Here is a 15,314-nt window from a genome sequence, read left to right on the forward strand (position 1 = left end):
AAAAAACTATAAATTATGAGTTATAACAAAAATTTGACTTCTGTGTTAGAATCATGTTGTTTTAAAAATATTTATATCTACTTTTATATAAGACTGCTGCACTTGTAACAAAGATTTCTTTAAAGATGATCATTAAAAAAACCATATACTACTAGAATTTTCTTGTTAATAACAGCAAAACAAATTTCATCAAAATCCTGTGTCACACTGTCTGTCTCAGAGTTATCACCCACATTCCCACCTCACTTCACCAGTGAATGGAAATAACTGAGAAGCTTCTACTCGTGACTTTTCTAATTTAGCCATCCTGGGAACAGCTTGTAAAGTAAACGAGTATAGGTCAAAACATGGGCGAGGCTGAGCTAATCAGAAACTGACAGCAGCAGCATAAACAAGTTAAACTGTAAAGCACTAAAGGACCCACTGCCTCACTAACAGGAGTTCTGAGTGTCCTAGTAAGACTCACCTTGAATCAGTGTGAATCATTCTTCCACAAAAGATTTGACTTGAAGGTAAATGATAAAAGGTGCAAAAGTTGTTCCCAGTATTAGTTAATACATAACTTTTAAAGATAGACATGTTTTAAAACCCAGCAAAGATATTTTAAGTGCCATTGTTTTTATTTTGTTCCAAGTTTTCCACTAAATGATTTATTGAGCAAAAGCGAGTGCATTTCCATTACATGGTAAGAGTAATAATATATTAACTAACACTTGCTGTGCTCCTACTTTGTGCCAAAAAAATGTTCCAAGTGTTTTCACACAAAATCTCACTTAACCCATACAAGATCTCTATACAGTAGTAGGCTTTATTAGTTACATTTTGCAGATTCATAAACTGATGCTTAAAGGGCTTAAACAAAGGAGCACTGAATAAAATTTTTGGCAACACTACTGAAAAAAAAAATAATATAGCAAAAGATGAAGCCCAGCCAAAGTTGTGAAGTTCCTCTGTCATAGCAAAATAAGCTTTTTCAGAGTAGTCATCTTACTTACATATGCTAGAAAAGCATGCTTGTATTTGAGTGGACAAAGTATTTAAATAGTGCATTGATCTACCAAATAGTATCCTTCCCATTTTCTTCCTTTTCAAAGGATTAAAAAAATATATCATTCCTTTAGTTTAAAACAATTTAATTTTTTGGTGGTCATTAAAAGAGTAAAGTCTAGAGGCCAGGTGCAGTGGCTCACATCTATAGTCTCAGTATTTTGGGAAACTGAGGCAGAAGGATTGCTGGAGCCCAGGAGTTTGAGACCAGCCTGAGCCATATACTAAGACCTCAACTCTACAGAAAAAAAGAAAGAAAGAAAAAAACTAAAAAAGTAAAGTCTCTGAAAACACCCACAAGACAACTAATGTATTATTAACATTAACTTGACCTTCATTCAATGCCTTGGCAAGTTAATCCTTTAAAAATGAGTAAATAGCTGTCAGTGCAACAAAATTAATTCTTAACTTTTAAAACACAAAGATTTTAAAATCTGAATATATTATTTTTCTTTAAGAGATTTCCTCAATCATAGTCACTAAGAAAAGAACACTTCAAGTTAAGAGATAATTATGCTTAAAATGTTATGTTTAAATGTGGAAAATTACATAGCAGGTATTAAAATCTTGCTTGAAAAAGAAAATTAACTTTATAGAAGCTTTGTTTCTTAGTTAAGTGATGGCCTTAAAAATTGTTTATCAATCTAGAAAGACAAAAGCTGTGAGGTAGATGAATGATAAAATCATTTTTATAGAAGTATAGAAAAAATAATTTTAAATAGTATACTTTTAAATATTTTTACTTTCGTTTTAGACCCTGTCCAGATGGCAAATGGTTAGCTAGCATTCTATCAAGAATTTCTCAAGCCTGACGTTTAGAATTCAACTTCAAAAACTACATATATATAATCCTACGTTTACATCAATATATTACAGATAAGGCACATATTTTAGCAATAGCAAGACCTTAAGGGAGACCAGGATAGAGGATGGTTTTTCATTTTTAAAAAGTTTATAACTGTTTAGAAATCCTCAAAATTATACTTGAAATACACAAGTGTTGTTAAATTTTCTGAGAGAATGTTTAAAATATGTATACCAAAAGTATAACTTAATTTTGTAATCTTAAAAATTAAACTTCTGTAGTCATAAAAACTTCTTTAAGGCGGTGATACTGAGGAATGCTGCTTTGATATTGAGGAAAGATGCTATAAAAAGCCCTTAAGAAGGAATAATGTGGGATAAGAATAAAAACTACAAGTAGTAAATTTAAGTCCTTTGGCTGACAGATGAAACTCACAGCTCTTTTAATTACAGAAATAAAAACTGAGGTAACAGCGGAAGAAAAATCGTCGAGCTACTTCATTCCTATCAAATATGTAAACTAATAATGATGAATGTCACCATCCTAAAAATAAAGATGGCCTACCTTAGAGGTGATCCACTTGATAAGAACCAAGGCCAGACACCAGATCAATGTAATTCCCATTGGATCAATCAAAACCCTGCTGCATAATCTCTCTCTTCTACTAGGGAGCAAGGGAAACTTCTTAGGAGTCTAATAAATAACCAGCTGTCCTGAGGCAAAAGAGAGGGGACACTGACTGCCTTGGACCTCAAGCAGCTGCCTTCCAACAGTGATCACCTGACTCCTTTGGGAATGCACTACCCAGCCAGCCTTCTTACCCAGCGCATGTTTCATGCCACAACCCCAGAGTTAGGGTAGAACTGCCTAAGTAATGTTGGAAGAGGGGAGGGAAAAGACTTTAGTGAGCACTGACCTAACAGTCTAACAAAATGTAGACAAAAGAGGCCTCAGGCTAGCCTCAAACACTTCTGTAATCTTAGCACTAACAGAGTGCCTTAAAACAACTTTCAAAAAATGTTTGACAGTACTAAAAATGTCCTCATTCTTTTCGCATACTTGTTTCACAAGTACAGTGTCCTGTGACATTTTAAAATATTAATGTATTTTATTCTATCATTTCAATTTTTAATTGAAATTTGTTTAACTTCTTATTTCTTTTAGAGATAGAACTGCTTTATGAATGTTAGATGCTGTCTATCTTTGCTACTTACCATTATGATTTGCTCATTTTTGACTTTTTGAAGAAAAGCTAGTCTAACAATGCATTTTCAAATAATTAAGGACATACTAAGCCCTAACTGCAATCTAACATACTTTTGGTACAAATCTTGTTCTTATGGCTGTGAATGAGCTTTCCAATAATAGTGTGCCTCTATTCATCCATCTTCATGACCTAGAGGCTGCAGATAATACTGCTGAGAAAATGCCTTTTGTGAAATGTTCATTCAAGTATTCAGCAAATATTTATTAAGCTGCTAATATGTACCAGGCTCTGTATCAGATGGCAGGGAATGTAAGCATCAAATAAAAGCAGACAAGGTTCCTGCCCTTGTGGTGCTTGCAATTTAGTTAAGAGTCTGCATTAATCAAATTATGTAAATAAACACAAAAGTGCAACTGTAACAAGTGCTATGAAGCAGCGATAGGAAATGCCAAAGAAACCTGAATCTGACCTAGTTAAGAGGTGAAGGCCTTCTTCCAGAATCCCTAAAATGACACTGAGATGAAATGCGATGGTACAAGAACTGAAGACAGAAGATAGATTGTGCAGACAGAAGAACAGGCATGAGGGCCAAAGGGTGAGACAAAACCAAGCCCAGCAAGTCTGAGAGACAGAAAGACCAGGGCGGCTCAAGGGCAGGGAGGAGGAGCCAGAAGCTGCAGTAGCCCTGGGGAGCGGAGGCCAGGCCCTATGTGGGCCACCTGGGGATGTCTTGTCTGAATTACAATCTGCTAAACTACTTTAGCGGATTTTGCTTTTTAAAAAGACCACTTTGGTCAAGTATAGAGAGGTGGGGTAAGGGATAGATGAGCTCGTCAGGCCACTGTCGCAGAGTTCCCACAGAGAGGTGAAGATAGCTTGGGCTCACTGAAGAAACACTCAGGAGTGACTGCAGTCCATGACAAGACGTCATCCGATCATCAGTGTACACAAACGATAATCCTAAAATATTTGAAAAGAACCCAATAGTTAAAAAATAATGTCATTTTCATTACCTAATCCTCAGTGCAAAGAGTTTATTTAAAAGATAAGACAATTCCAGGCTTGTCAAAATTAAGTGTAAATTAAATCTACAGGTGTAAATCCAAATTTTCCCAACTTGAAACCATTCTTAACACATGGCCACAAACTTTTCACTTCTTGCTACAGAACTAACAAGCTGTAATACTCATCTTTGCACAAATCCAGATAATATTTTTATTTTTGCCATGAGACTAGCTTTAATATGAGACTGTCAAGGTCTCTGATTACTCTCTCCTCCAGTAAGGTTCTAGTAACCAAACTTGAAGGATGTCTAGGCATGGGACAGAGCAGCAGAATGTATCTTAGGCCAATGCTCAAGGGAAACGCTAGCGGTCACCTGTAAGAGGCTGCGGCCTGGGCCTTGGGCTTGGAGGTCATTCTCTGCCCCTCTGGCCTGGGCTATACACTTCAAATCAGCCTACTGCTTAGATGCTTGGCCCAGGGATGCTACCCTCTCCTCCTTCACATTCTCTTCCTATCAACTGCTCAAAAAGAGTCAAGTTTTGAAAAGCAAATACAAGATGGCTATTTTTGGTACACTACTTAAAGAATCATAACTGAGATGAAGATTTAAAAAGAGGCAGTAAGAAAGGCAGTTCTAAAAGTCATCTCACTGAAATGAATTTCTATCTAGATTATTTCTACCATCTCAAAACTCTACTGGGCTTGAAGTTGACAGCCTAGATTTATTTCCCAGCTTTAGTGCCATGAGCAAATCACCATTTCTCTGTGCCTTATTTTCCTCCCCTTCATGGGAGGTAAGTGGTATCTATAAACAAATAGTTAGCTTGTAGTGGACTCTCAACAAATTTTAGCTAAATCAGAATTAAATTCTACTCTATTTGAAACCTAGAAATGAAAATGCCCTGACCACTCTAGCTTCACCTTAACTCTAGACCTAACTGCAATCACAAAGGTCCATGACAGGAACTTGCACTGTGTTTACAAGTGCACTAAGAAACATTCTTTGATCTTCAGCAGGACTGGGCTCTTGGCTTTCATTTCTCATGCTAGTTAATAGGTTGGCTCACTAAAATGGTTCCCTCAGCATCCACTTCCTAATTTCTATTAATGTCTGACATAGTAATACAGAAATAATCAAGACACAATACTCCAAGATCAGAACATTTCCTATTATTAATGAACAGAAACAGCTATTGAGTTTATGCCTAAAGTCATAAAGCCTTCATTGCAAATGACACGTTTACATCACTCAAATCTTACACAAATCTCAGGTTACAGTTTTTCTTAAAGTAGTAATCTCAACTTTCTCAATGTCTCAACCTAATGGCTGTAAAACTTTTTATTTTGAGATCTATTTAGTACTACTTATCTTGGTGATTTATAATTAAATTTTAATAAAATGTCAATAAGATGAAATAAAAACAAATGCTGTTTCAAATTAGTATGAAATCTCTTTTACAATAAATATGCTTATAATTCAGATAATTCTAAAAGTTTATTTTTCCTGAGTTGAATCATGTAGTTTATTATTCCATGAAGTTACCTCTCTTACACTAATAACAAATGTATTCTTTTACATTAACTGTTTTTGTAGTTGTCTCAAATCCTTTGTAAAACATGGCAAAGTAACAATAAATCAGGTGACTATTCTAGAAGAATTAATGCATAGGATACACCTAAACTTTCAAAAACAGAATTTGATACTTTAAGAGGAAAGTACAAGCCTTTCTACCTTTCTGGAGTTTATAAGGCTATTATCAGAAATTGAGTTAAAAGCAGACCTCACTATTTTGAGTGTGATCAATAGAAAAAAAATATGACTTTGTTCATTGTTTCTTAGAGAAGTAAACCAAGAGAAAATTTTGTCCCCGGGGCTCTCTGCCACTCACAGGACACCTGTCAATCTTGGCAATAGCCTTCAGCTATCCATATAGAGACTCGGCATGTCCCTCTCTTGCCCAAATTAGGCTAACCTCATCTGCATTGACATCAGTGTCTATAATTTTGGAATCCCATCGACAGAAATAGAGTATCACAGAGTTCTTTATACAAATGTAGTGTCTGTAGAGAACTATAACCAAATTTATGGCAGAAAAAAATGTGAACACTATAGTAAAAACCCTCCACTGTGCTCTCATCGTTTTGAATCCCAGTCACTTTAATAACGAGTAATAAATCAGAGTAAGGTTTTGGTTTATTTCTTTTACTAAAAACCAAGGCTTATTATTCTTAAAATGATATGAATTTTAAGTGACATAAAACTAAGAAAAAAGCTTCCATGACTAATAAGAAAGTATTTAAAAGCTATGATACTGTGGGAGTTTTGCCATTCAATTAAGACCTTTCTATAGTACTGACTTAGAGCTCTGAATTTTTTGTCATGTAGTCTCCCAATATTTGATGAAAATGGCATGGAAATGATTCCTCCTAGAATAGAGAAGTTAAAAAAACACTTTGACACTTTACCAATAATTCAAGCATTTGGGTCCAGAAAACATCATCTTATGATACTAAAAGCACTTGGAAAAGTCTCTGGTGGCATTCTTAAGAACCAAACAGAGCTCCATGCTACAATTAGGAACACTTCTAGCTGAACAAACATACTCAGAGATAAAGCATTTGGGTGGAAATACCCTCCCACCCAATTCTTCAAACTAGTGTTATGGTTCTAAGATAACTAACAGGACTCTGCACTGGATCGTGTCTTGTTCCACAGTTTATTTACTGGCATGAAGACCAGAAAAACATGTATCAAATCTGCATATAAAACACAAAGGGTATATCAACAGGCTGAATTACAAAAATTTTTAAAAATTAAAGGTATTAACAATATGGTGAATTACAAAAATTTTAAAAAAGAATTGTCTGCATTTTGATACAAAATAAACTGCATACCTGTAAAACAATGAAAATGTTTTAAAAGTCTTTTTTAATTAAAAAAAGCTAAGATGTTTAAATTATAAATTAATGAGAGCTCATAAGTGAAGACAATCTTAGGAGACAATGGGGGCAGGTATGTTTCCAAATCAAGGATGCTCCACTACCTCAATACAGGCCCCGTAAGAAGAATGAATTCAGTTCTGAATACCACTGTGGACGATACATGCTTACATGACGTATTTTAATGTCGACAGGGATACAAAATAAGGAATACTTTGACAACTGAAGCTATAGGCAAAGAAACAAAAAGAAGAACAGAATAGGTGTTAAACTGCTGTAACATAAGATAACCTAAGAAGTTTAGCTTTATTCTGGGAAATTACATAAGGCAGAAGTAGGACCAGTGGGCGCAAGTTTGTTAAAAACAGAATTTGACTGTTAACTTTCTAAGAACTTTCTACAGTTTCTTACAGCTTTCTACAATTAGAATCATATAAGGATCTGCCTCAAACAGGCCTCTGTCCAGGAGCTTGAGGGGTAAGCTAGAACAAATGACTTTCAAGGTCTCTGCCAATTCTAAGGCTCTACAGTAGTATAACTGACAGCTTATAAGTGCTTATAGGCCAAGACTTTTAATTTTAGTTTAAACTTAAGGCAAACTTGGACCAAATCATGACAAATTTTTGTACTAGTAATCTCTTAAACTCTTTTTTTTTTTTGAGACAGAGTCTCACTCTGTGGCCCAGGCTGGAGTGCAGTTGTGTGATCTCGGCTCACTGCAACCTCTGCCTCCCAAGCTCAAGTGATTCTCCTGCCTCAGGCTCCTGAGTTGCTGGGATTATAGGCACATGCCACCACACCAAGTTAATTTTTTTTTTTTTTTGTATTTTTAGTAGAGACAGGGTTTCACAATGTTGGTCAGGCTGGTCTCGAACTCCTGACCTTGTGATCAGTCAGTCTCAGCCTTCCAAAGTGCTGGGATTATAGGTGTGAGCCACAGCAACCCAGCCGGTACTAGTAATCTTAAAATGCTCTCACTTACAACTCTTAATAAATGAAAAATGGAAACATTCTTTTTCCATACACAAAAGATAAATAAGATTAGTACAACATAAATGTATCTTCCTCAATTTAATAATGAAAGAAGTATTTCTAAGAAAGCTACTGTTATCAAAAGCTCCTCAATGGGACAGTGCACCCACCACCACACCCCACATGAGATTAAGCCACATTAACTTCCTCAAAACTACTATGGCAACTAAGGGGTTACAGTGTTTATCCTGAAAGATACTTTTTTAAATGAGACTTTGTAGGTGAAGAGAAAAAAACTTCACCTATAAGTAACATTATAAACTGACCAATACTTGTAGGCAAATATAAATATTTAAATAGTTATAACATAGACATTAAAGGAAAAAATACCAATCTTAGCAGAAATAGGACAAATTTAAAAAGAAGACTTCTGGGGCTGGGCACAGTGGCTCATGCCCGTAATCTCAGCACTTTGGGAGGCCAACGTGGACAGATCACGAGGTCGAGAGTTCAAGACCAGCCTGGCTAACAAGGTGAAACCCCGTCTCTACTAAAAATACAAAAATTAGCTGGGTATGGTGGTGCGCACCTGTAGTCCCAGCTACCTGGGAGGCTGAGGCCGAAGAATCACTTGAACCTGGGAGGCGGAAGTTGTGGTGAGCTGAAATCATACCACTGTAGTCCAGCCTGGAGACAGAGCAAGACTCCATTTCAAAAAACTAAACAAAACAAAACAGAAATAAGTAAGACTTCTGAATAAAGATGGTAACTGTCTATAATTGCCTCCTTCTCCAAACCAGAGTGAAAGTCTGAAAATTTTCTTTAGTATACTCGGGCCACTTTGAATAGTACAATTTCATGTCCACATACAACACTGCAAAAGGGAGAGACACACACACACAGATTGAAATCTTCACTGTGTTAAGCACAAGGGAAATAATGTGAATGAGACACAGTTCTTGCCCTCACACAGCTTAGCTTTTTATGGGGGCTACACACAACCAGAATAACAAGTAATTACAATTACACGTAAATGCAGAGTGCTATGAGTATCAAGTATGACGATTAACCCAGGATTTGGTAACATCAAGGAAGACTATGAGGAAAAATGTGACAATGTAATCTCATCCTTAAAAATGATGAATAAGAGCTTGTCAGGTATAGGCAGTGGGGAAAAGAGCCTGAGGCAAAAAAGCAGTATGTACAAATTATCAGAGGTGAGCTAAATCTTGGACAATTAAAAATATAAACAAGGTTCAATAAATTATAAGGTAACTGGTACTCGACTAGCTCTCCTATTACATAAACAACTAAAAAGCTTTCAAAATGAAATATGTGAAAAATTGTTTTCAGATGTTAGCAAGTACTGCAGGACTTTGATTCCTGAGAGAAGGATAAAAACCAAGGTAAGCCCTAACATTGCCCAGGCTCCTTCCTATAGGCAGTCGCCAAACCAGAAAGTGAAACAGAGCAATCTTGCAGAGTACAGCTGTCTCACAAAACTAAGGAGACAGAGACTGCAGCTCAGGGAGGCTGAGGTACCTAGAATTTGTAGGGCTGAATGCCAGAGAGGAGGAAGCAGTGTGGACAATGAGCTCCAGTAGTCTGAGGGTGGGTCCTCTTGAATCTCTGGCTGAATACTCAGCTGGGTTTGTATAGGATGAGACTCCATAAGGCCAGAAAAATAATTATCAGGGGAACAACAACTAGGAGAGTTCAGAATCTCAACCACAGAGAAGAGACCTCACAGAATACCTGGGACATTCCATAGAGATTCCAGAAATGCTATACCTTAGGAGGAGGGCAAAACCAGTCTATCAGTGTAGAAAGTTGTACTGGAAACACTAACAAAACCTAGAGTAAGTCTAAAGGGATCAGGTGGATTTACAAATCAATAAATTGCCTACCAGATCAAAACATAATATTCTTTAAAGGATGATATATCAAAAATTACAAATTAGGAGAAAAAATAAGAAAATGTGATCTCAAAATTGAGGTGGAGGGGAGGGTTCAATAAAAACAAACCCCTAAATGATTAAGATAATAGAATTGGTAAACAAATACTTCTTAAATGTTACTGTAAATAAGTCCAAAGATTCAAAAGAAAACATGTACACAATGAAAAAAACTTAAAAAATGGATCATCTATAACTGAAAAATACAGTTTCTATACTAAGAAATTCACATTTGGGCTTAAAAGCAAACAAAATACAATATAAGAAAAGATTAATAGAAATGACCTAACCTGATGCACACAGAGAGAAAAAAACAGAACAAAACAAAAACAACAACAATAAAAAGAATCTGAACCCCATGAGCCTGCTGGACAACATCAAGTTATCTCATGTAGAGTAACTAGACTCCCAAAAGGAACATAAAAGGTAGCAAACATACTTTGAAGCAATAAGACCAAGTATTTTTCTCATTTGATAACAACTATCAATCCATGTCAAAGCAGTTGAAATGAACTCCAAACATAAAAAACCACAAAGAAAACTATACCTAGATACATAGCAATCAAATGCTGAAAATCAATGGATACCAAATGCTGACAATGACATTACAAGAAAATAAAACCATAAAACCATAGACCAATATCCCCTATAAACTCAGATGAAACAATATTAAGAAAATATTAATAAATCAAATTCATTAACATATAAAAAGGAAATAAGTTATGAGAAGTGGAGATTATCCTAGGTATCTAAAATTGATTTAGCACTCAAAGAAACAATAAATGTAATTCAACATTAATAGAATTAAGAAAGAAAAATACAGTCAGTTGAATTGATAAGAAAAATGCATTTGAAATTCAATAGTCATTTATGATAAACAATCTTAATAAACTAAGAAGAAAAGAAAACTTCTTCACCTATAAAGGACAGTTATTAAAAAAAAAATCTGGCCAGGCGCAGTGGCTCATGCCTGTAATCCCAGCACTTTGGGAGGCTGAGGATCACAAGGTCAGAAGACAGAGACCATCCTGACTAACATAGTGAAACCCTGTCTCTACTAAAAATACAAAAATTAGCTGGATATAGTGGCATGTGCCTGTAATCCCAGCTACTTGGGAGGCTGAGGCAGGAGAATCACTTCAACTAGGGAGTTAGAGGTTGTAGTGAGCCAAGATGGCACCACTGCACTCCAGCCTGGTGATGAAGTGAGACTCCGTCCAAAAAAAAAAAACGCCATAGCCATCACTGTACTTAACAATGCTTTTGCCCTAAGATCACAAGCAAAGCAAGGATGTTTGCTCTACCACTTCAACATGGTACTGCAAGTCAGAGCCATTAAATACATTAAGACCAAAAAAGAAAAAGCATCAGGCATATAAATCGAGAAAGAAGAAAAAACTGTCTTTTGTGCAGACATGACTGCCTACATAGAATATCCTAGAGATACTACAAAAGAGCTACTAGAACTAATACAACTTAATACAGTCAATAGATACAAGGTCGATATAAAAAAATAAACTTTCTATATATTAGTAAAATATGATTGGAAAATGAAAATTTAAAAATACCACTTGCAATCATAACCACAAACATAAAGTACTTAAGGATAAATTTAATAGGATATGTGCATGATCCATACAATGAAAACTATAAAACATAGTATGGAGTTGAATTGTGTCTCCCCAAAAGATAGGTCAAAGCCCTAACCCCAGGGGGGCCTATAAATGTGACTTCACTTGGAAACAGGGTTTTGCAAATGTAATCAAGTTAAGATGAGGGCATACTGGGTTAGTGTGGGCTCTAAATCTAATGACTGGTATCGTTCTAAGAACAGGGAAATTTGGACACAGATACAGAAACACACAGGAGAGAAGGCCATGTGAAGACAGAGGCAAAGACTGGAGTGATTTATCTGTCAGCCAAATAACACCAAGGTTTGTTAGCAACCACTAAAAAGGAGCTAGAAGAGGCAACTGCCTCCTGGGAGCAAGGCCTTGCTGACACCTTGATTTCAGACTTCCAGCCTCCAGAAATGTCAGACAGATAATTTCTGTTGTTTCAAGCCACTAAGGCTTGGATGCTTTGTTTTAACAGCCCTGGGAAACTAATACATGTGTTTATGGATTGGTAGACTCAAAACTGTCAATTTTGGAAGACTCAATATTGTCAATTTTCCCTAAATTGTTCCATAAATTTAATGCAGCCTCAAATCCCAGCAGACTTTCTTTTTTTTTTTTTTTTTCAGAAATTTGATGCTGAACAAAAGCACCAAAGTAATTCAGAGGAAAGTATAGTCTTTTCAATAAATGACACTGGAAAAACTATATAAATATGTTTTAAATGAATCTCGACACTCAATCTATGGCATACAAAAAATTAAAAATGAATTTTATATTTAAACATAAGGACTAAAATAATAAAATTTCTAAGAAACTGTATGAGAATATATCCATAATCTAGGGTTAAGTCAAGATTTCTAGACACAAGAACACTAATCACAAAAGAGAAAAATGTGTTAACTGGATTTCACTAAAACTAAAAATCTCTGTTCTTCAAAACACAGTGTTAAGGTATAAAAAGGCACAGACTCAATATCTGTAATACGTAAGTCTGATAAAGAACTTGTTATCAAAAAGGCAGAAAAGAAGAATATGTATCCAGAAATACATAATATACACATATAGATGTGTGTGTGTATATGTGTGTGTGTGTGTGTATTTTTTGTTCATTTTTTAGGAGTCTCACGTACACATATGGGGTGTGTGTGTGTGTGTGTGTGTGCGCGTGTGTGCATTTTTTGTTTGTTTGTTTTTTAGAAGGAGTCTCACTCTGTTGCCCAGGCCAGAGTACAGTGGTGTAATTGTGGCTCACTGCAACCTCCACTTCCCAGGTTCAAGCAATTCTCCTGCCTCGGCCTCCCAAGTAGCTGGGACTACAGGCATGCACCACCATGCCCAGCTAATTTTTGTATTTTTAATAGAGATGGGGTTTCACTATGTTGGCCAGGCTGGTCTCGAACACCAGATCTCAGGTGATCCACCTGCCTTGGCCTTCCAAAATGCTGAGATTACAGGTGTGAGCCACTGCACCAGGCCATATTTAAAACTTAATAAGACAAATAACTTAATAAGACAAATACCCCAATTTAAAAATACAAGCTAAAGATTTAAACAGGTAAGTCATAATAGAAGACATACAAATAGCCTATATGAAAAGATGCTTAACGTGTTTACTCATCAGAAAAATGCAAACTACTGTACAAGATACTATTACACATCCACAAGAATGGCTAAAATTGAAAACTAACAATATCTCGTGTTGACAAGGATATGGAGCAATAGAATGCTCATGCTAATGCAAATGTGTACCTGAAAAATAACTTGAACACAAATGTTCATACCAGTTTTATTCCTAAAAGTCAAAGCTGATAACAACATAAGCATTCATCAATTGATAATAGATAAGTAAATTGTGGCATATCCACACAAGAGAATACGACTCGGCAATAAGATGGGGCAAACTACTGATACATGCAATGATATAAACACATATCAAAAATACTGAGCTAAGTGAAAAAAGGCGGGGTGGGGGGAAGTATACTCTATGATTTCATTTATGTGAAGTTCTAAACAGGCAAAACTAATCAATAGTGCTAGAAGTCAGATCAGTGGTTACCTGGGGCAGAAGCTGGGGGGAACCCATGGCAAAGGGCCTCAAAAGAACTTTTTGGAGTGCCTAAAGAGTACAATATCTTGATTGGAGTACTAGCTGCATGAGTGTACCTGCTTATTAAGGTTAATCAAACAGTGTGTATATTATCCCTCAAAAAATTGAATTTCATAAAGAGGAGCAAAATCCATCCCACCCTCCACTCCCACAGGAAATTTAACATAATTATTAATAGAATTCAAAGTTAAATTGGGAGGGATGAGAGTTAAGACCAGAGAAGTAATCAAAACTGTCAACTGTAACAAGGAGTCTGAATTGCATGCAAAGACAAAAGAAAGTCACCAAGAGGTTTCATCTAGGAGATTAATAAACAAACTGCATTTAAAAGAAAATACTCTGGGTCCCAGAGTGGAACGGATTAACACAGTGGAAGACTTCGGTCTTTACGGAGATCTGTAAGAAAGTTACTGCCTTAATCCAGAAGAGAAGATGGTCTAGACCAGGGTAGTAGACAGGAGAATAGAGAAATGTGATTAAGATTTAAGAGGTTGATTGGCTTTACGGTTTCAGGAGAGGTTAAGAGCCCGGACGTGAAGGACAACAAAGTGGAAATGTTCACTCTTGGCTGGGCATGGGTCTCAAGGCTTGGAAAGAGAGCTGGGCTGGAGAGAGGAACTTGAGTAATCCTCTACCAATCAAGACTGGTAAGTAGGATTACCCGAGGAGAGAAGAGAAAATGGCTAAAACAGAAACCTCACAGACAGAAAAGGACTGGGAGCGCCAAAGGCTAAAAACCTACAAATGGTAACTATTCAAACTAAAGAGCAGCCTCCAGAAGACAGCTGTGTTTTGAAACAGAGCAGTGAGTCCTTAGACTCCGTTTTTTACAGACTTGCAAAGGAAAACCCTTAAGTTCCTTCGAGGGAAATTCCAGGCATCTAGCTAGCCCCAGAGGTAACTACTTAACTTGTTAAACAAGAAGGTAATAGTAGTCTAAAACAACAGCCAAGGAAGTTAAAGCTCCAGAGATGTTTGCTTTCCCTACAGAAACTAAAAATAACATCTGAACATATGTCCCTGAACTGTCTTTCAGAGGCTCAAACCCCACTGAGGACGTTCACCTAACAGATCCACTGACACTTGGAGTCCAGGTAAGGGGAAAGTGAAAACTAAACTTTATAACTCACTTTTTATTCTAAGTTTCTTTCTGTAGCACTTGGAGAAAGTCACACCCCCTAGTCAGTTAACATTTTTTCTACTGACCTTAAATTTTTAAACAAAGCTTCTCTTCCTTAACTAATGGCAAACTGGAAGATCTTTGAATCTACCTACAACATGTAAGCCCCTGCTTCAAGATATCTCAACCTTTTAAACTTAAACCAACATGTTACCTCCCTGTATTGATGTATGATTTTTGCCTGTAGCTTTTGCTTTCCTGAAACTTACCGTGCATTTAAAAATCCTTGCCTGCAAGCTACCCAGGAGGTGAGGATTTAAGCATTCAGCTGCCGGTCCTCCCTACTTAGCCCTCTGCAGTAAACACCTACTGCTGTGTTCCTCCCTGTGGGTATTTGGTTTTACTGTGCCAGGTGAGTGGGCCCCAGTTTGGTTCTATAACATTCTCTCTCACACACATACATACCAATAACATTCCTCTCCCTCTCACACCTCAGTAAGGTTAAAAACAGAAAGAAGCCACTTTGAATACAATATA

The 15,314-nt window shown here is 36.4% G+C and overlaps 1 protein-coding gene across 7 annotated transcripts in view; it reads right to left on the reverse strand.

Annotated features, from left to right (window-relative positions):
• PDE7A (phosphodiesterase 7A) overlaps positions 1–15,314 on the reverse strand; it is a 137,760-nt gene that overhangs the window by 80,578 nt on the left and 41,868 nt on the right. For 2 of the 7 annotated variants that reach the window (XR_004735424.3, XM_035277291.3), the window contains exon 2: positions 3,946–4,019. The exons of 2 other annotated variants lie outside the window; for them this stretch is intronic. Coding sequence is in view for 4 of the 5 variants with exons in the window: in XM_035277291.3 (XP_035133182.1) it covers positions 3,946–4,019 (74 nt within the window). In the remaining variant the exon portion in view is untranslated. Of the gene's footprint in view, positions 1–2,416; positions 2,594–3,945; positions 4,020–8,565; positions 8,776–15,314 lie in introns of those variants that run through there. 3 more of the 7 variants (XM_078352529.1, XM_017965371.4, XM_078352527.1) reach the window with 2 other exon arrangements.

This window comes from Callithrix jacchus, chromosome 16, assembly GCF_049354715.1.
Source record: "Callithrix jacchus isolate 240 chromosome 16, calJac240_pri, whole genome shotgun sequence".
Lineage (NCBI taxonomy): Eukaryota > Metazoa > Chordata > Mammalia > Primates > Cebidae > Callithrix > Callithrix jacchus.